Source organism: Hypanus sabinus, chromosome 31 (assembly GCF_030144855.1).
Source record: "Hypanus sabinus isolate sHypSab1 chromosome 31, sHypSab1.hap1, whole genome shotgun sequence".
NCBI classification, from domain to species: domain Eukaryota; kingdom Metazoa; phylum Chordata; class Chondrichthyes; order Myliobatiformes; family Dasyatidae; genus Hypanus; species Hypanus sabinus.
Window position 1 is genome coordinate 26076400 of NC_082736.1, and position 22629 is coordinate 26099028.

The following is a 22629-nucleotide window of genomic DNA, read 5'->3' on the forward strand; positions in this document are numbered from 1 at the left end:
TAGCAACTACAGGGAGTCCTGGACACAGTCCAGATCGTCACGGAACCTGCCCCCCCCCCCCTCCATTGGGCTCTGCACTTTACTCAAATATAAAAATTCTGGGGCAAACTCGGCAGGTGAGGCCAGCACCAATGGAAGGGGATAAAACAGTCGGTGTTTCAGTCCGAGGTCCCTTGTCAGGATGCTTCATCAAGGCATGAAGAGTCCCGGCGGGTCCGTTCCGTTGGCGCTCCCGGAGTCAGTCACTAGATGGCGCTCTCTCTACACGCACCCACGGCAGGGACAGTTGGGGTTAGGGACACAGTCTCGAAATATCACTTTGGTGAATCGCGGTGTCACCCGTCCCGTGTGAACCAGGGACCGGGGTCAAAGCCCTTTGCTCCTGGAATTGTGGACCCTCTCTCCCGGTGCTGAGAATTTCCCAGCTGTTTGCACCGGAGCTGACATCTTGTTGAGTCGCCGCACTTCAAGGTGGAATCCCTCCATTTCTGTAGCGCCTTTCACCACCCAAGGGCGTCCTGGAGTTCGTTGTCCACTGCCCCTTCATCAGAACGGGACTCACTGCTCATTCATTCACTCACTCCACTCTAACACCCCTCCCGTCCTCACCCTCACCACCTTCCTCACCATCTCTCCCATTGTCGGAGCTAGCTTTCATGACCCACTCACGCAGCGCAATTCTTCCTCCTCATCCATCTCAGTACTACGCTCTCACTTCATCCGCTCTTCCCCTCACTGACCCCCCCCCATTGTACGACGCTCACTCAATAACCCTCCCATAGCGCGGCGCTCCCTCACATAGCGCGGCGCCCCCTCGCCTTGACCTTGCGCTCAGATCTCAGGAGTGGGATTTGACCGCACGACCCCGTGGACCATGGCGTAGTGGGGAGATTGCCGCGCGGAGACACAGCCCCTGGATCTGCGAGATTCAGAACTTACAGGGTCGCTTCCCCGTTGGTGTTGCCCTGTACACATCGCCAAAACCTACCTGTATCTGCCCACTCCTCCCCACCTCTTCCCACACCTGCACACATCGCCCACACCTGGCCATGTCTGTCCACACCTTCCCACCTCTTCCCATACCTGGCCATGTCTGTCCACACCTTCCCACCTCTTCCCACACCTGGCCGTGTCTGTCTACGCATTTCCACATCTTCCCACCCTCACTGTATGGAGAGACACGTCCAGCCGACACCGAAATCTGATGCTTAAAATGTTTCTTTTAATGAGATAATGATTTATAACGATCAGCCGTTACAGAAAGTGAGAAGCAGCGGGTATTCAGCAGAGGCCGTGCCCATCGCATTCGGCGACCCATCTCCCCTACGAGCCTTCCTCCCCGGGGTCACATTCCCGCTCACTGCCGTCTCCGTCCGCGGATCCACACTTCTACTTACAACGAGTGAATATGTCCGACCCCGTCCTGTTTCCAACGGAGAAAGAGACAGGTGATCAGAGACACGAGTCGGGTGGAACTGGGAACATTCCGATCCGCCTTTCACAGAGTAATACAGGCTGGAGAATTCCCACTTCACTTCCCGCCCCCCCCCCCCGGTGACTTTATGTAATTCTCACATCGGAGTCCGGGTACGTCAGCGTTTCCACCCAGTAATCCCAAAACAGGGAGTCGTGACGCAGGCAGAAAGGGTTAGAGTGAAACTCCCTCCACACCGTCCCATCACACACTCCCGGGTCAGACACAGAGGGAATCTCCCTCCACACCGTCCCATCACACACTCCCGGGTCAGACACAGAGTGAATCTCCCTCCACACCGTCCCATCACACACTCCCGGGGTCAGACACAGAGTGAAGCTCCCTCCACACCGTCCCATCACACACTCCCGGGGTCAGACACAGAGTGATCCTCCCTCCACACCGTCCCATCACACACTCCCGGGGTCAGACACAGAGTGAACCTCCCTCCACACCGCCCCATCACAAACTCCCGGGGTCAGACACAGAGTGAAGCTCCCTCCAGACCGTCCCATCACACACTCCCGGGGTCAGACAGAGTGAAGCTCCCTCCACACCGTCCCATCACACACTCCCGGGGTCAGACACAGAGTGAAACTCCCTCCACACCGTCCCATCACACACTCCCGGGGTCAGACACAGAGTGAAGCTCCCTCCACACCGTCCCATCACACACTCCCGGGGTCAGACACAGAGTGAATCTCCCTCCACACCGTCCCATCACACACTCCCGTGGTCAGACAGTGAGTGAAACTCCCTCTACACCGTCCCATCACACTCTCCCGAGTTCAGACACAGAGTGAAGCTCCCTCCACACCGTCCATCACACACTCCCGGGGTCAGACACAGAGTGAATCTCCCTCCACGCCGTCCCATCACACACTCCCGGGGTCAGACACAGAGTGAAGCTCCCTCCACACCGTCCCATCACACACTCCCGGGGTCAGACACAGAGTGAAGCTCCCTCCACACCGTCCCATCACACACTCCCGGGGTCAGACACAGAGTGAAGCTCCCTCCACACCGTCCCATCACACACTCCCGGGGTCAGACACAGAGTGAAGCTCCCTCCACACCGCCCCATCACACACTCCCGGGGTCAGACACAGAGTGAAGCTCCCTCCACACCGTCCCATCACACACTCCCGGGGTCAGACAGAGAGTGAAACTCCCTCCACACCGTCCCATCACACACTCCCGGGTCAGACACAGAGGGAATCTCCCTCCACACCGTCCCATCACACACTCCCGGGGTCAGACACAGAGTGCAGCTCCCTCCACACCGTCCCATCACACACTCCCGGGTCAGACACAGAGTGAATCTCCCTCCACACCGTCCCATCACACACTCCCGGGGTCAGACACAGAGTGATCTCTCTCCACACCGTCCCATCACACACTCCCGGGGTCAGACACAGAGTGAAACTCCCTCCACACCGTCCCATCACACATTCCGGGGGTCAGACACAGAGTGAAGCTTCCTCCACACCGTCCCATCACACACTCCCGGGGTCAGACACAGAGTGAAGCTCCCTCCACACCGTCCCATAACACACTCCCGGGGTCAGACACAAAGTGAAGCTCCCTCCATACCGTCCCATCACACATTCCGGGGGTCAGACACAGAGTGAAGCTCCCTTTACACCGTCCCATCACACACTCCCGGGGTCAGACACAGAGTGAAGCTTCCTCCACACCGTCCCATCACACACTCCCGGGGTCAGACACAGAGTGAAGCTCCCTCCACACCGTCCCTTAACACACTCCCGGGGTCAGACACAAAGTGAAGCTCCCTACATACCGTCCCATCACACATTCCGGGGGTCAGACACAGAGTGAAGCTCCCTTTACACCGTCCCATCACACACTCCCGGGGTCAGACACAGAGTGAAACTCCCTCCACACCGTCCCATCACACACTCCCGGGGTCAGACACAGAGTGAAACTCCCTCCACACCGTCCCATCACACATTCCCGGGGTCAGACACAGAGTGAATCTCCCTCCACACCGTCCCATCACACACTCCCGGGGTCAGACACAGAGTGAAACTCCCTCCACACCGTCCCATCATACACTCCCGGGGTCAGACACGGAGTGAAGCTCCCACCATACCGTCCCATCACACATTCCCTTGGTCAGACACAGAGTGAATCTCCCTCCACACCGTCCCATCACACATTCCCGGGGTCAGACACAGAGTGAAACTCCCTCCACACCGTCCCATCACACATTCCCGGGGTCAGACACAGAGTGTAGCTCCCTCCACACCGTCCCATCACACACTCCCGGGGTCAGACACAGAGTGAAGCTCCTTCCATACCGTCCCATCACACATTCCGGGGGTCAGACACAGAGTGAAGCTTCCTCCACACCGTCCCATTACACACTCCCGGGGTCAGACACAGTGTGAAGCTCCCTCCACACCGTCCCATAACACACTCCCGGGGTCAGACACAAAGTGAAGTTCCCTCCATACCGTTCCATCACACATTCCGGGGGTCAGACACAGAGTGAAGCTCCCTTTACACCGTCCCATCACACACTCCCGGGGTCAGACACAGAGTGAAACTCCCTCCACACCGTCCCATCATACACTCCCGGGGTCAGACACGGAGTGAAGCTCCCACCATACCGTCCCATCACACATTCCCTTGGTCAGACACAGAGTGAATCTCCCTCCACACCGTCCCATCACACATTCCCGGGGTCAGACACAGAGTGAAACTCCCTCCACACCGTCCCATCACACATTCCCGGGGTCAGACACAGAGTGTAGCTCCCTCCACACCGTCCCATCACACACTCCCGGGGTCAGACACAGAGTGAAGCTCCTTCCATACCGTCCCATCACACATTCCGGGGGTCAGACACAGAGTGAAGCTTCCTCCACACCGTCCCATTACACACTCCCGGGGTCAGACACAGTGTGAAGCTCCCTCCACACGTCCCATAACACACTCCCGGGGTCAGACACAAAGTGAAGTTCCCTCCATACCGTTCCATCACACATTCCGGGGGTCAGACACAGAGTGAAGCTCCCTTTACACCGTCCCATCACACACTCCCAGGGTCAGACACAGAGTGAAGCTTCCTCCACACCGTCCCATCACACACTCCCGGGGTCAGACACAGAGTGAACCTCTCTCTCTACACAGTCCCATCACACACTCCCACGGGAGGAACAGTTGGGTTATGGACAGAATGTTGGACTATCACTTTGGTGAATGATGGTGTCACCCGTCCCGTGTGACCCAGGGACCAGGGTCAAAGCTCCAGGAATTCTGGACCCTCTCTCCCGGTGTGGAGAATTTCCCAGCCGTTTGCACCGGATCTGAAATCTTGCTGAGTCGCCGCATTTCAAGGTGGAATCCCTCCATTTTTGTTGCGCCTTTCACCACCCAAGGATGTCCTGGAGTTCGATATCATACTCCCTCCCCACCGCCCCTTTATCAGACTCACTGCCCACTCATTCATGCATTCTTTCATTCACTTCCCTCGCACTTCCCTCCCCGCACCCGCATCACCACCACTCCCATTGTCGGCGCTTCCCTATCACTACCCACTCACGCTTCCCTATCACTACCCACTCACTACTCACTCACTCTCCCTCCTCATCCATCCACCTCTGTTCAACGCTCCCGCTTCATCCGCCCTCCCACTAAGCGAAGCTGCCCACCCCTCGCAGACTCCTACACCCTTCCAAAGCGTGGCGCTCCCTCGAACGGTGCAGCGCCCCCTTGTGCTTGGGAGTGGGATTTGACCGAACGACTCCCTGGATTGCCGCGCGGAGACACAGCCCCTGGATCTGCGAGATTCAGAACTTACAGGGTCGCCGCCCAGTTGTTCTTGAGGGTGGTAGGCGATCGCTCTAACCATACGGTCTTCATTTGGTCTCCAAATATCTCCCCGGTCCACACGGAGACAGCTCCCAGGACCGAATCTGGGCACAGAATGGATCTTAAAATAATGTTACTGGCGTCCTAATTCAATACAGCCCCTCCCATATTGTGACACTTCCCCCGGATCACCCCTCTCCTGACAGTCCCTCAGTACCGCCCCTCCCACAGCGGGACGCTCCCTGCTCACCTCCGCTCCCACAGTGTGTCGCCCCCACCTCGCGCTCCCTCTTCAGGCCCCCATCCCACAGCATGGGATGCCCTCGGTTCTGCCGACCTCCCCGGAGTGCTGTGCCGTCTCAGTGGCGCCCCTCCCGCAGGACCGTGTGAGACTGCCCACCCCACGTTGTGGCGCTCCTTCGTTGTCTCCCACCCGCAGGGGTGCGCCGCCTTAGTGCTCAAGTCAGAGAGAGAGACGAGGAGACAGAGGGAGGGGGATGAGGAGACAGGGGGAGGGAGATGAGGAGACAGAGGGAGGGGGCCGCAGACTTCCGTTCGGGCGGAATAGCGGCGAACGTACCTGTGGTCCACTTCACCACAAACCCGAAGGTCGGCTGCGCGACATTGACCTGGAATCCGATTAGAACCCCCTCAACCTGCGACCCAGTGCGGGACACTGCGGATTTGTAGGTGCCTCGCAGGGTCCCGTCCTCGTCCATCACGATGTCCGCCGTCGACCCCAGTTCATTAGTCCAGCAGCCGGCCAGAGACTGGACCTGAAATAAAGGTCACCACATCGAATCTCGCCGGCCACCCGCGTCTCGGTAGCGCCCGCCTCATCCCTTCCCCGAAAATCCCTTATGGTGCCCCTGGCGTGGAGGAGGCCTGGAGTGGCGTGTGGTGCGGGGGTCATTCTACACAGAATGATCCCAGAGACTGGGTATAGCCGCAATCCAGGAGAAGGGTTGTCCTTCGGCACGGGGCCCCAGTCACCGAGGACTCGTAGTCGCAACAGAACTCGACAGATACAGGAGCAAGAGGCGGACTTAACAATGCCCATTCTCCGTGACCTACCCCGGCTGATCCCCTCCCCCTTCTCTCTAACCCAGGGGTCGGAGATGGGGAGCAGGAACCCTGACTTAATTCCCACCCTCTCTCTAACCCAGTAGTCAAGGGGCAACGATGGGTGGCGGGATCTCTGGCAGGCCCCACCTCCTTTTCGAAGGCAGTTAATTCCCAACGCAAACAGGAATCAGATGCCTCTAATTTTCCTGCAGTAATCCCATTTAATCCACGACTTACAGTGAAACAGGAGGCACCGACGATGCCCAGCGCCAACAGGAGGGTCAGTTGGGGAAGTTTGCGCAGCATGGTGTCACCCCCGATCTGAGATGGAGAGCGCGGGTGCTGGGGAATATATCCTGCCCAGGTGGATTCTGGGAAAAAACCCTTGAGAAAGTTGCAACTCGATTTATCCGAACCGGAAAAGTGAGTGATCAGCACGTTGCGGTTGGCAGATGCGGCGTGGGGTAGACGGACGTGATCACAAGGATGTGTCCGGCAGGGTTGAGCGCGGCGTTGGTATGACGATTGGGCCCTTGCGAAACCACATACAGGGGCATGGAAAAGTTCGGGCACCCCGGTCAAGGATTCTGTTACTGTGAATAGTTAAGTGAGTAGAAGATGAACTGATCTCCAAGAGTCATGGCGCTAAAAAAGAAACATTCTTTTCAACATTTTAAGCAAGATTAATGTATTATTTTTGTTCTGTACAATTTTAGAGCGAAGAAAAGGAAAGGAGCACCATGCAGAAGTTTGGGCACCCCAAGAGATTTGAGCGCTCAGATAACTTTTATCAAGGTGTCAGCTTGTTAGGGCTATGGCTTGTCCACATTCATCGTTAGGAAAGGCCATGTTATGCAAATTTCAAAGATTTATAAATACCCCGACTCCTCAAACCTTGTCCGAACATGGGCGCCTCTAAGCAGCCGCCTAGCATTCTGAAAATTAAATTAATGATGCCCACAAAGCAGGAGAAGGCTGTAAGAAGATAGCAAAGCGTTTTCAGATAGCCGTTTCTTCAGTTCAAAATGTAATTAAGAAATGGCAGTTAACAGGAACGGTGGAGGTCAAGTTGAGGTCTGGAAGACCAAGAAAACTTTCTGAGAGAACTGCTCGTAGGATTGCTGGAAAGGCAAATCAAAACCCCCGTTTGATTGCAAAAGACCTCCAGGAAGGTTTAGCAGACTCGGGAGTGGTGGTGCACTGTTCTACTGTGCGGCAACACCCGCACAAATATGATCTTCATGGAAGAGTCATCAGAAGAAAACCTTTCCTACATCCTCACCACAAAATTCAGCGTCAGAAGTTTGCAAAGGAACATCTAATACAGACTGACACACTGATGAAGTTAAAATAGAACTTTCTGGCCGCAATGTGCAAAGGTATGTTTGGAGAAAGAGGGTGCAGAATTTCATGAAGAGAACATCTCCCCAACTGTTAAGCACGGGGGTGGCTCGATCATGCTTTGGGCTTGTGCTGCAGCCGGTAGCACGGGGAACATTTCACTGGTAGAGGGAAGAATGGATTCAATTAAAAACCAGCAAATTCTGGTGCAAACATCACACTGTCCGTAAAAAAAGCTGAAGATGAAAAGAGGATGGCTTCTACAACGGGATAATGATCCTAAACACACCTCAAAATCCACAATGGACTACCTCAAGAAGCACAAGCTGAAGGTTTTGCCATGGCCCTCACAGTCCCCCGACCTAAACATCATTGAAAATCTGTGGGTAGACCTCAAAAGAGCAGTGCATGCAAGATGGCCCAAGAATCTCACAGAACCAGAAGCCTTTCACAAGGAAGAATGGGCGAAAATCCCTCTAACAAAGATTGAAAGACTCTTAGCAGGCTACAGAAAGTATTTACAAGCTGCGATACTTGCCAAAGCGGGGGGGGGGGGGGGTGTTACTGACCTCTCAGGGGGCTCAAACTTTTGCTTCGGGCCCTTTACCTTTTTTGTTATTTTGTAACTGGAAATGATGGAAATAAAAAAACAATCTTGCTTAAAATATTAAAGAAATGTGTCATCTTTAACTTTCTGCCTTTTGGAAATCAGGTCATATTTTACTCGCTTAGCTATTCACAGTATTAGAAATTTTAACCGGGGTGCCCAAACTTTTGCATGCCGCTGGATAAAACTATACAGAATCTTGTACATTTTCGGATGGGTATGGAGGGACCTGGACCAGTTGCAGTGCGATGGTTGAAGGCAGATTAAGTGGATTTGGCACGGACTAGATGGCCGAAGGGCCTGTGTTCTGTGTTCCACTTCTCGATGACTCCATTTCCAAACTACTGCTGCTATTTCTAAAATATAGTTCATATCTTTTTCACCCATCTACACCGCCCCCCCCCACACACACACACTCCCCCAATCACGAACAGGAACGGCACGGCATCTGAAAACGCCATTCTGGTGTTGATCTTGGCGTACACCTTGACGCTGAGCCCGGGGACGATTAGTCTCACAGTCGTAAGTGTAAAGTGAGTAGAGCAAGGGAATCGGCTGATGGAGACGTAAATAATTGGTCTGTAGGGCCGTCTTTGGAACTGTATTCCACAGATTCACCGCGTTCTGGGTAAAGAAATCCCTCTTCATCTCCGTTCTTCAATAATACCTTTCTATTCTGAGGCTGCGTCCTCTGGTCGTAGACTCTTCCGCCATGGGAAACGTCCTCTCCACATCCACTCTGTCAAGGCCTTTCGATAGGTTTCAATGAGGTCATCCCTCATTCATCTGAGTTCCAGTGAAGAGAGGCCCAGAGCCGTCAAACGCTCTTCATGTGACAAGTCGTTCAATCCTGGAATAATATTCGTGAACCCTCTCCCGAGTCAGCGCCTCCTTTCTAAGGTAGGGGGCTCAAACCTGCTCACGGTGAGGTCTCGCCAGTGCTTTATAAAAAATCAACATTACATCCTAGTCTCTTTGTAATGAACGTTAACAGCACATTTGTCTTCCTCATCATGAACTTCAGCAGAATCCTGCATAAAGATTCCCGTCCCTTTGCATCTCGTAGTTTTGCATTTTCTCTCCATTTAGAAAACAGTCTACCCTTTCATTTCTTCCACCAAATTGCAAGACCATACTCTGTCTTCCTTCTTGGAATTTCTTTGTCCATTCTCCTAATTCGCCTAAGTCTTCCTGTAGCCTCTGTACTTCCTCAAAACTACCTGCCCCTCCACCTATCTTGGTTACATCCACGAACATTGCAACAGAGATATCAATTCCGTCCTCCAAATCACTGACATTTGATGTAAAAAGAAGCGGCCCCAACACAGTCCCTTTGGAACGCCACTAGTCACTGGCAGCCAACCAGAAAAGTCTCCCTTAATTCCCACTCTTTGCATCCAGCCAAACAGCCACTGCTTTACCGGTGCTAGAATCTTTCCTGTCATACCATGGGCTCGTAGCTTGCTAAGCAGCCTTGTCGACGGCCTGATGTACACAGCATCAACCGATTCTCCTTTGCCGATCCTGCTCGTTACTTCTGCAAAGAATTCCAGCTGGTCTGTCAGACAGGAGGAAACCATGCTGACTACAGCCTGGCTTATCAGGAGCCTGCATGTACCCTGAAACCACATCGTTAACAATCGACTCCAGCATCTACCCAACCCCCGAGGTCAGAATAACTGGCCTATAGTTTCCTTTCTGCAGCTTTGTCTCCCTTCTTGAAGAGTGGAGTGGCATTTCCAGCTTTCCAGAAACCGTGGGACTTCATTCCACCTGCTGTTTTAACCACCTCCATTGAATTTTCCATGGGAACGAATTCTGTCTGGATGGCAAAGATTTCCCTTGTATACGGAAAGGTGCCGGGAAAAGTCCAGCAACATCACACAGGATCCCACACACCCGCTCATGGACTGTTTGTCCCACTCCCACCAGGAAAGAGGGATCCACAACAGGACCACCAGACTCCGAAACTATCCCCAAGAAGTGAGACTGATCAACACCTCCGCCCATTAACCCACCTCCCCACACCCTACCATCACTACACCCACACCATCTACCGCCACTTTCGGTACATGCAATCAGTCTAACAGTAACCTGTACATCGTGTGTTTCTAGAATCGCTTTAATATCATTATTAATTTTTTTAATTATTGTGGTAGAAATGGTTAAAACTAGTGCATTATGGGATGCTTGACTTTTCTGGAAAAGTTGGGTTTAAGACAATATAACCATACAACAATTACAGCACGGAAACAGGACATCTCGGCCCATCTAGTCTGTGCCAAACGTTTACTCTCACCTAGTCCCACCGACCGGCACTCAGCCCAAAACTCTCCATTCCTTTCCTGTCCATATACCTATCCAATTTTTTTTAAATGACAAAATCGAACCTGCCTCTACCACATCTACTGGAACCTCGTTTCACACAGCTATCACTCTCTGATTAAAGAGGTTCTCCCTCGTGTTACCCCTAAACTTTTGCCCCTTAACTCTCAACTCTTGTCCTCTTGTTCGAATCTCTCCTACTCTCAATGCAAAAAGCCTATCCACGTCAACTCTGTCTATCCCCCTTATACATTTAAATACCTCTATCAAGTCCCCCTTCCACCTTCTACACTCCAAAGAATAAAGACCTAATTTGTTCAACCTTTCTTTGTAACTTAGGTGCTGAAACCCAGGTAACGTTCTAGTAAATCTCCTCTGTACTCTCTCTATTTTGTTGACATCTTTCCTTTAATTCGGTGACCAGAACTGTACACAATACTCCAAATTTGGCCTCACCGATGCCTTGTATAATTTTAACATTACATCCCAACTCCTACACTCAATGCTCTGATTTATAAAGGGCAGCATACCAAAAGCTTTCTTCACCACCCTATCCACATGAGATTCCACCTTCAGGGAACTATGCACCATTATTCCTAGATCACTCTGTTCTACTGCATCCCTCAACGCCCTACCATTTACCATATATGTCCTATTTTGATTATTCCTACCAAAATGAAGCACTTCACACTTATCAGCATTAACTCCATCTGCCGTCATTCAGCCCACTCTTTTAACTGGCCTAAATCTCTCTGCAAGCTTTGAAAACCTACTTAATTATCCAGAACGCCCCCTATCTTAGTATCATCTGCATACTTACTAATCCAATTTACCACCCCATCATCCAGATCATCAATGTATATGACAAACAACATTGGACCCAGTGGTGTGCCCTGGCACACCACTAGTCACCGGTCTCTAACCTGACAAACAGTTATCCACCACTACTCTCCGGCATCTCCCACCCAGCCACTGTTGAATCCATTTCACTACTTCAATATTAATAGCTAACGATTGAACCTTCATAACTAACTTTCCATGTGGAACCTTGTCAAAGGCCTTGCTGAAGTCCATATAGACAACATCCACTGCTTTACCCTTGTCAACTTTCCTAGTAACCTCTTCAAAAAATCTAATAAGGTTTGTCAAACATGACCTTCCACGCACAAAGCCATGCTGAATTTATATATTCAGACCCTGTCTCTCCAGATAATTATATATACTGTCTCTAAGAATACTTTCCACTAATTTACCCACCATTGAGGTCAAACTGACAGGCCAATAATTACTAGGTTTACTCTTAGAACCCTTTTTAAACAATGGAATCACATGAGACTGCTGATGCTTGTCGAGAATAACCTTGGATGATAAGCTCAGTACCAGGAACTCCAATGAATAAGATGCCAGGCTCCTGGAAGCCTGATAACAGGGAACAAAGAGGGCTGTTAGACTCACGCTAAGAGAATAACTGACATGTTTTTTAAACGCCTTTTCCATAGCCAACCCGAGTGCCCTAATTGGGTGGCAATGGAGTTGAGTTCCACTAAAGATTTATCTATTTCTGCACTCGTTGGCTCTGTGCTCTCTAGTAGTTTGTCCAGATTAATTGTTAATCCTCTTGTCAGACACACTTTGCGAATATGAGCTCAGTTTAGGAAATTTTATGGTTTCTATGGTTTTTAACTCTTCTAGTCCTATCTTACATAATCACTTTTTTTTTAATCTACTATGTATGACTCAACATTCCACGATTGGTATAGGAAGGGCATTAGACATTTTGAAGACCTTTTTATTGATAATCGCTCCGCATCTTTTCAACAGCTCTCTGCTAAGTTCAATCTCCCTAATGCTCGTTTTTTTAGATATCTCCAAATTAGACACTTTATTAGTCCTTTAATTCCTAACTTCCCTGAAATGCCTGAGAGAAATGTTATGGATTTCTTTCTTTCTATTAATCCACTGGGAAGAGGTTTAATATCATTTATTCGTGATAAATTAGCATTCTTACGGTGTGCCCCTGTGAATAAAATTAAAATGGCTTGGGAGCATGATTTAAATATCTCTTTATCTGATGAGACTTGGGACTCGATTCTCAAATCGGTTAATTTCAACCTCTCTCTGTGCTCGCCATTGCCTTTTACAGTTTAAGATTGTTCATAGAGCCCATATGTCTAAATCTAAATTATCTCGATTTTACCCTAATATTAGTCCTCTTTGTGATAAATGCAAAAGGGGCGAGGCCTCTCTTATTCATATGTACTGGTTCTGTCCTAGCTTAGAGAAATTTTGTAAAGATGTTTTCATAACTTTATCCTATATTCTGAATCACCACTTAGAACCTAACCCTTTAATTGCTTTGTTCGTTTTTTTGGGTGAGACAGATTTACGTCTGAGTTTGACTAAGTGTCGAATATTATCTTTTGCCTCTCTCCTGGCTAGACGTTTAATCCTCCTTAGATGGAGAGATGTTGCCCCACCCACGCATGCTCAATGGCTTAATGATATTATGTCCTGCTTAGACCTTGAAAAAATTCATTATTCAGTTCTTCATTCGGATATAAAGTTCCATAAGGTCTGGGGACCTTTTATTGAGTACTTTCATAACCTTCCTCTTAACTAAGGTTTTTTTTTCGGTCCCTTGCTTTCAGCTCTATTTTTTGGTAGTAGGCATTATTTTTCTTCTGTTTTCAAGTGTATTTACAGTTTTGGGGGTTTGAATGTCCTGATTTATATTCTCTATATTGTGTTGTGGTTGGTCTGGAGTTTTTTTTTGTTGTTGTGGGGCTTGGGGAGGATACTAACTTTACATGTCTTCAATTTGGGTGCTTTCTCAATTATCTTTTTTGTATTATATTATTATTGTATGTTTATTTTTCCACTGCATTAATTTTCTTCATTTTGATTTGGGGGTTTTTTTTCTATCTGTAGTGATGTAGAGAATGCATAAAAAACTAATTAAAAAAAAAACCAAAATAAAACGCTTGATCTTGCAATGACCGTGGAAAGCCAAACAAAGTTATATGAAGTTGTTTGTCTTGCTGTAAAACCTAGAATTCAGAGCTCTGTTGGCGGTGGAGACTGCTGCAGTCTCTCCATGATATCATGTTCGTAAACTCTAAAAACGAAACTCGAAGTCATTCCGGTGTTTCTCAATTAGTGTTTCCACGACAATTATGTTCATTCTGCTCATTGTGATTTTTAATGCCGTATCGGATCTAGAGTACCAATCTTTTCGGTTCCCTTTACACACATTTCTAGAGTAGATAACTTCACTCACTGAACTGTTCGTTGAAAACAAACTCTTCATTAACTTTCAAGGATTCTATATATTGTGTTTGAAGTTATTTATTTTATCTATCTATTAATCAATTCATCAATCAATCTATCTATCTCTTTGGCTACCTACAGATCTATCTATCTATCTATCTACCTATCTAGCTATCTACAATGCCTCAGAATGAAAAAGTATTCACCCCTCCTTGGAATTTTTCATGTTTTATTGTTTTACAACATTGAATCACAATGGATTTAATTTGGCTTTTTGACACTGATCAAACAGAAAAAGACTCTTTTGTGTCAAAGTGAAAACAGATCTCCACAAAGTGATCTAAATTAATTACAAATATAAAAGACAAAATAATTTATTGCTTCGGTATTCACCCCCTTCACGTCAATAGTTAGTAGACGCACCTTTGTCAGAAATTACAGCCTAGAGTCTGTGTGGACAGGTCTCTATCCGCTTTGCAGATCTGGACACAGCTCTGTTAGATTGCATGTGGTTCATGAGTGAACAGCCCTTTTCAAGTCCAGTCACAAATTCTCAATCGGATTGAGGTCTGGACTCTGACTTGGCCACTCCAGGACATTCACACAGAGTAGCGGGTGCGTGGAATGCACTGCCGGGAATGGTGATGTAAGCGGATACAATAGTGTCTTTTAACAGCCTCTCAGATAGGTTCATGGAGCTCAGGAAAATAGGGAGTTATGCACGAGGGAAATTCAAGGCAGTCTCTGGAGTAGGTACTGTAGGTACTTTGGCCACTTTAGGTACATGCAATCAGTCTAACAGTAACCTGTATATCGTGTCTTTCTGGGATTGCTTTAATATCATTATATTTTTTCAAGTATTGTGGTGAAATTGTTAAAACTAGTGCATTATGGGATGCTTGACTATTCTGGAAAAGTTGGGTTTAAGACAATATAACCATATAACAATTACAGCACGGAAACAGGACATCTCGGCCCATCTAGTCTGTGCCAAACGTTTACTCTCACCTAGTCCCACCGACCGGCACTCAGCCCAAAACTTTCCATTCCTTTCCTGTCCATATACCTATCCAATTTTTTTTAAATGACAAAATCGAACCTGCCTCTACCACATCTACTGGAAGCTCGTTTCACACAGCTATCACTCTCTGATTAAAGAGGTTCTCCCTCGTGTTACCCCTAAACTTTTGCCCCTTAACTTCAACTCTTGTCCTCTTGTTTGAATCTCTCCTACTCTCAATGCAAAAAGCCTATCCACGTCAACTCTATCTATTCCCCTCATACATTTAAATACCTCTATCAAGTCCCCCCTCAACCTTCTACGCTCCAAAGAATAAAAACCTAATTTGTTCAACCTTTCTCTGTAACTTAGGTGCTGAAACCCAGGTAACATTCTAGTAAATCTCCTCTGTACTCTCCATTTTGTTGACATCTTTCCTATAATTCGGTGACCAGAACTGTACACAATACTCCAAATTTGACCTCACTAATGCCTTGTACAATTTTAACATTACATCCCAACTCCTATGCTCAATGCTCTGATTTATAAAGTCCAGCGTACCAAAGCTTTCTTCACCATCCTATCCACTTGAAATTCCACCTTCAAGGAACTATGCACCATTATTCCTCGATCACTCTGTTCTACTGCATTCCTCAATGCCCTACCATTTACCATGTATGTCCTGTTTGGATTATTCCTACCAAAATGTAGCACCTCACACTTATTAGCATTAAACTCCATCTGCCATCTTTTAGCCCGCTCTTCTAACTGGCCTAAATCTCTCTGCAAGCTTTGAAAACCTACTTCATTATCCACAACGCCACCTACTATAGTATCATCTGCATACTTACTAATCCAATTGACCACCTCATCATCCAGATCATTAATGTATATGACAAACAACATTGGACCCGGTACAGATCCCTGAGGCACACCACTAGTCACCGGACTCCAACCTGACAAACAGTTATCCAACACTACTCTCTGGCATCTCCCACCCAGCCACTGTTGACTCCATTTCACTACTTCAATATTAATAGCTAACGATTGAACCTTCATAACTAACTTTCCATGCGGAACCTTGTCAAAGGCCTTGCTGAAGTCAATATAGACAACGTCCACTGCTTTACCCTTGTCAACTTTCCTAGTAACCTCTTCAAAAAATCTAATAAGGTTTGTCAAACATGACCTTCCACGCACAAAGCCATGCTGAATATTCCTATTCAGACCCTGTCTCTCCAGATAATTATATATATACCGTCTCTAAGAATACTTTCCACTAATTTACCCACGACTGAGGTCAAACAGACAGGCCGATAGTTGCTAGGTTTACTCTTAGAACCCTTTTTAAACAATGGAATCACATGAGACTGCTGATGCTTGTCGAGAATAACCTTGGATGGTGAGCTCAGTGCCAGGAACTCCAATGAATAAAATGCCAGGCTCCTGGAAGTCTGATAACAGGGAACAAAGGCGGCTGTTAGACTCGCGCTAAGAGAATAACTGACATGTTTTTAAAACGCTTGATCTTGCATTGACCGTGGAAAGCCAAACAAAGTTATGTGAAGTTGTTTGTCTTGCTGTATAACCTAGAATTCAGAGTTCTGTTGGCGGTGGAGACTGCTGCAGACTCTGCATGATATCATGTTGGTAAACTCTAAAAAAGAAACTCGAAGTCACTCCGGTGTTCTCAGTTAGTGTTTCCACGGCAATTAGGTTCTTTCTGCTAATTGTGAGTTTTAATGCTGTAGTAGCAATCTTTTCGGTTCCCTTTAACACATTTATAGAGTAGATAACTTCACTCATTGAACTGTTCGTTGAAAACAACCTCTTCATTAACTTTCAAGGATTCTACATATTGTGTTTGCAGTTATTTATTTTATCTATCTATTAATCAATCCATCAATCAATCTATCTATCTCTTTGGCTACTTACTTACCTATCTATCTATCAGACTGCCTATCTATCTATCAATCTACCTACCTATCTATCTACAGTGCCTCAGAATAAAAAAAGTTTTCACCCCTCCTTGGAATTTTTCATGTTTTATTGTTTTACAACAATGAATCACAATGGACTTAATTTGGCTTTTTTGACACTGATCATACAGAATAAGACCCTTTCATGTCTAAGTGAAAACAGATCTCCACAAATGATCTAAATTAATTACAAATATAAAACACAAAATTATTGAAAACCTTTATTTAGCAGACTCAGACATTATGATGTCTTTTGAGGAGCTGAGGTGTACCTTTAACCTCAATGGTAAACATTTCTACAAATACCTCCAGCTAAGTTGTTAAGGTAAACCAAAACAACACAGTTACCAGACCCCTACACTCACACTTGGAAAAAAATTATGATAAAGGACAGTTTGAGAAAGGGCATCATTTCGGAATTTTTATGATTTGCAGATATCTTGCTCGTCTGAAAATTCACAATACAAATTGAAAACTTTGGAGGAAAATTTGCAGCTTAAGATTTCGGACGAAGAGTGGAAAACAGCTTGTACCTATGCTCATACTAAGTCAATAAACACTCGCCTTAAATTGATACAGTTCAAAAGGTGAATGTTGACATATGTCACACCAGTGGAATTAAACAGATGCAACAAAAACATATCAGACATATGCACAAAATGTACAGAAGCTTGGGGTACATTGTTCCATTGTATGTGGCAACGCAGAGAGACTGGAGCATTCTGGGAAGAGGTACGAGCTATAATCGAGAAAATTATTTCAAAACAAGTTTCACTGGATGCTAAACTCTTTCTGTTGGGGTTGTGCCCAGAGAAACACAAATACAGAAAAAATGAACAAGCATTTATAGATGTCAGCTTCCTTCATGCTAAAAAATGTATTGCACAATTATAGAAAAGTACCCATAGACTCATAGACCAATCACTACTCGATGAATAAGGCAGATGTTATCAAGTCTCTCACTGGAAAGGATAACCTATATATTAAGGTCTAAACAGCCGATATTTGAGAATATATGGAGACCCTTTATTAACTATGTCAAGGATTTGAACTTAACAGAAGATTAGAAGAGTATTACCTTCTGTAGACAATGCAGCTTCCAAACTTGTAGAAAATATATTTATTTATTGATTTTTGAATTGTATTATAAATACCTATTAAATTTTACACATTTTTATGTATAGATTACCACTTGTTGAAATAGGAGAAGCATTTTTTGTGTGTTGTCTTGTTTGTTGAGTTAATACAGCAACTTCTGTATCTTCTGAATAATATAGGAAAGTAAAGGAAGGAAAAAGCTGTATTTCATGGTATTAAAATGCAAATAAACATATTGTGGCAAAAAAAAACACAAAATAATTGATCACATCAGTATTCACCCCCTTAAAATCAGTACTTAGTAGACGCACCTTTGGCAGCATTTACAGCCTTGAGTCTGTGTGGACAGGTCTCTATCCGCTTTGCACATCTGGACACTGCAATCTTTCCCCATTCTTCTTTTCAAAACTGCTCAAGCTCTGTCAGATTGCATGGGGATCGTGAGTGGATAGCCCTTTTCAAGTCCAGCCGCAAATTCGCAATTGGATTGAGGTCTGGACTCTGACTTGGCCACTCCAGGACATTCACACAGAGTAGCGGGTACGTGGAACACACTGCCGGGAATGGTGGTGTATGCGGATACGATAGTGTCTTTTAACAGCCTCTCAGATAGGTTCATGGAGCTCAGGAAAATAGAGGGTTATGCACGAGGGAAATTCAAGGCAGTCTCTAGAGTAGGTTACATGGTCAGCACAACGTTGTGGGCCGAAGGGCCTGTAATGAGCTGTAAATTTCTCTGTTCTATTAACTTTGTGGTTTTTAAGCCATTTCTGTACAGCTTTGACTTTATGCTCGGGATCATTGTCTTGATGGAAAACAAATCTCCCAATTCACAGTTCCGTTGCAGACTACATCAGGATTTCTCTTTGTCACTCTCCCATAAAGCTGTGACCGGTGAAGCACAGTCTCTCCCATCTCAGCCACTGGAGCTTGTAACTCCTCCAGAGTTGTCATAGGTCTCTTGGTGGCCTCTCTCACTAGTCTCCTCCTTGCACGGTCACTCAGTATTTGAGGATGGACTGCTCTAGGCAGATTTACAGCTGTGTCATATTCTTTCCATTTCTTGATGACTGACTTAACTGTACTCCAAGGGATATTCAGTGACCTGGAAATGTTCTTGTATCCATCTCCTGACTTGTGCTTTCCAATAACATTTTCGCAGAGTTGCTTGGAGTGTTCTTTTGTCTTCACGGTGTATTTTTTGCCGGGGAACTGACTCACCAGCAGTTGCACCTTCCAGATACGTGTGTATTTTTACAACAACCAATTGAAACACCGCGACTGCACACAGGTGATCCCCATTTAACTGGCGGTGACATCCGTCGGTCTCGAGAGACCGTGGATCTGCGCCTGGAGTTTCCAGGGCGCAGGCCTGGGCAGGGTTTTATGGGAGACCGGCAGTTGCCCAAGCTGCAGGCCTTCCCCTCTCCACGCTACCGATGTTGTCCAAGGGAAGGGCATTAGGACCCAAGCAGCTTGGCACCGGTGACGTCGCTGTTGCGATATCTGGGCTGCGGGGTCCACGTGCACCCGCATTCTCGTCTGCGCGCCTCACCGAACGGGCGTCCCTCCCCCAGCCTGTTAGAATGAGAGAGACGTGTGTGTGTGGGGAGTGGGGACGGAGTAGGGGTCTCGTTATGGGAGGGGTGGCCCCCTCTGCTGCTGCCGGTGTCCACAGAAACTCCTGATGCCCCAGTCCCAGCTGGTACGTCTGCAGGGGCGCGTTGGCCAGGCCGATACGCGGGAAAGATGCCGGAGGACCTCAGCAGGCCATGTAGTGTAGTGATCATTATGCGTCGCTCTGTTCAACTCCCCACACCAACCATTTTAGTTAACCCAGTTTCTTTGACGTCTCTCAGACACAGGGTGGGGTGGGGTGGGAGAGATGGTGGGAGAAGGAGGGGCCTATATTTAAAGCACAGAGAAAATTTTCAGGTGGGCATGTCAGTCAGCGGAGATCATCAATCTCTATTGCCTCCTGATGGGGCAGGTTCTCGCCCACTTTTGTGAGGCCATCCTGCCCGGATCTGCAGCTTGGGTGCCGGACTGAGGGGGCCAGAGTCCCGGGCCGGTCATCGGGGGTTCTGCTTCCGGCGTACCGTCTCTTGCTTCCGGAAGCTGGTGACTTGTTTCGTTGCCTACCGGTTGCTCGGCGCCTTCCTCTTCTCGGCCATGGAGCTGCCGCGGGAGATGCAGATGAGGGGGGGGGGTGGTTCTGAAGGCCCCGTTCCTGCGGGGGCACCGGTGTGTGGAGGAGGGGGAGCTGGGGCAGCGCCTGCACCGGCTGCTCCTACAGCACTTCCCCCACCCCACGCCAACGCGTCCCAGGAACGGAACTGGGACCTCTCCTCCTCCTCCTTCTTCGTCATCATCGCCCTCACTACCACGGGTAAAGGGGCGCCAACCACCGCAATCCAACCCCTCAGCCCGATCTCCTCCACAAGCACCGAGACTCCAGAATCCTCTGCTCCTACCTCCCAACCCACGTATTTGTATCTCCAGCCTGCGTCCCTTTGCCAACTCACGGCCCTCTCTCCGTACAGCTCATCTCGCGTTTCATCATCGGAACCCTTCTCCCACCACCTCTCCTCTCCCCCAACCCCTCCCCTCTTTCACACGCACCCACCCCTCATCAATTTCTTTCTGCCTCTCCCGTGCCTCTATCCCGCTCCTCCACCTCCTACATTTCCCCCCACTCCCTTCCCCTTCCCACCTTCTCCCCTCTGAAACTCCTTCCCCTCTCCTTCTCCCTAGCTCCTTTCCCGCAATCGCTTCTCTCCCCACCCTGCCTCACTCCCTCTCGCCATCTCATCTTCTCCCTTCCCGATCTATTTCTTCTCCACTGACCATTCCCTCTGCCCCCTCCTCTCTTCCCCCACCTCCATTCCTTCTCGTCTTTCAATATTCTCCTTTACTAAACTTTCTCCCATTCCCGTTAAAGGTTACGCAAACCCGATGGGCCGAGTGGCCCGATTCTGCGGCTGGGTCTTACGGTCTTAACTCATCCCTTCTGAGAATCCATTTAAGGATGCGTTAGGTTGAGGGGGGGGGGGGGAGAGAGAGAGCGCGGAAAACACTGGGCGTTTCAGGGTGTGGAAGTCTGGATTTAAGAGAAGAGGCAAAATTGCCCCAGGGCTGCTTTCCTTCGAGTGACCCTACCGCGAGGGCAGAAACATCGCACACCGATAACGGTAAAGGCCGATAACGGCAAAGGTCTCAGTCCATTTCTCCCAGCGAGGGCGGAGATTTAAATATCGGTTTAGCTGTCAAATGTACTCCGAAACAGGAAGGTGTGTCGTTTGCATCAGTTAATCTTGGCGGACAGAAATTGTCAACAGAGCCTGCCCCAAGTTACTAACCGGAACCCACATCCGGAAATAGAACCCGGGTTTCACTTCGCCCCAAAAACCACTGCTTCCCACACCGGGAGTCGAACCCGGGCCGCCTGGGTGAAAACCAGGAATCCTAACCGCTAGACCATATGGGAGACGCTGCTTTTCAGACAAAGACAAAGGGATTTCAAAGGTAACTTTTCCACGCAGAAGTTCCCTACGGTAACAACGTTTAAAGAAGCTTCTAGAAAGGTTTCGCAGGGCTTTTTTGGACATAATCTCTGTCTTGATTTCTCAACTTTACTCTTGCTTATTCTCGTCTGGGTGTACAGCACGGGGGATGTGCAGTGTGAACACACACAGGCCTTCATCCAAGATTGAGTTCAGACCTAGTATGCCTAGATTTAAGACCATGGGGACACAGGGGCCGGGCTCGGCCATTCGACCCATCTACTCTGCTAGTCTTCTGATTTATTATCCCTCTCAAGCCCCCATTCTCCTGCATCCTCCTCCTGCACAGGACCGAAAGAAAGCTGCAGAGGGTTGTAAATCTAGTCAGCTCCATCTTGGCTACTAGCCTACAAAGTACCCAGGACATCTTCAGGGAGCGGTGTCTCAGAAAGGCAGTGTCCATTATTAAGGACCCCCCAGCACCCAGGACATGCCCTTTTCTCACTGTTACCATCAGGGAGGAGGTGCAGAAACCTGAAGGCACACACTCAGTGATTCAGGAACAGCTTCTCCCCCATCCGGTTCCTAAATGGACAGTGAACCCTTGGACATGACCTCACTTTTTTAATATGTATATTTCAGTTTTTACACGATTTTAATCCATTCAATATACGTATACTGTATTTGATTCATTTATTTATTTTTTCTACTATATTATGTACTGCATTGAACTGCTGCTCAGTTAACAAATTTCACGACACATGCCGGTGATAATAAACCTTATTCTGATTATTAAGATTTGACATTTTTCCTAAACGAGAACCTATGAAACTCTGCTTTAAGTACTCCAAAGCGTCTGTGGCAACGAATTCCACCGATGCACCGCCTTCTTTCAAAAGAAATTCCTCCTCATCTCTGTTCTAACAGGACGTCCTTCTGTCCTGAGGCTGTGCCCTCTGGTCCTAGACTCCCCCACTTTGGGAATCCCCCTCTCCAGCTTGGCAGGGTGGGAGATGCCTGTGCGTGGGGCGGGGTCGGTCAGTCGTTGGGGAGAGGGGGAGGGGGTGTACATTTCTGCTGCTGCCCACGCCCCGAGTGACCCCAGACGCCCCCAGTCCCAGCTGGTACGCCTG

At 48.1% G+C, this 22629-nt stretch overlaps 1 protein-coding gene and 1 non-coding gene across 2 annotated transcripts; both read right to left on the reverse strand.

The window, feature by feature from the left end:
• Nucleotides 1–1258: 1258 nt before the first annotated feature.
• LOC132384001 (avidin-like) lies at nt 1259–6686 on the reverse strand. Its single transcript, XM_059955258.1, has 4 exons — nt 6614–6686; nt 5892–6087; nt 5301–5415; nt 1259–1423 (listed from the first exon to the last, which is right to left on the reverse strand). Exons 1-4 carry the CDS (start codon nt 6680–6682, stop codon nt 1390–1392), a joined length of 414 nt encoding a protein of 137 aa, XP_059811241.1. The 5' UTR covers nt 6683–6686; the 3' UTR covers nt 1259–1389.
• Nucleotides 6687–21408: 14722 nt separating this feature from the next.
• trnae-uuc (transfer RNA glutamic acid (anticodon UUC)) lies at nt 21409–21480 on the reverse strand. The gene has a single exon. It is a non-coding gene; the product is annotated as a tRNA-Glu (tRNA).
• Nucleotides 21481–22629: the final 1149 nt, after the last annotated feature.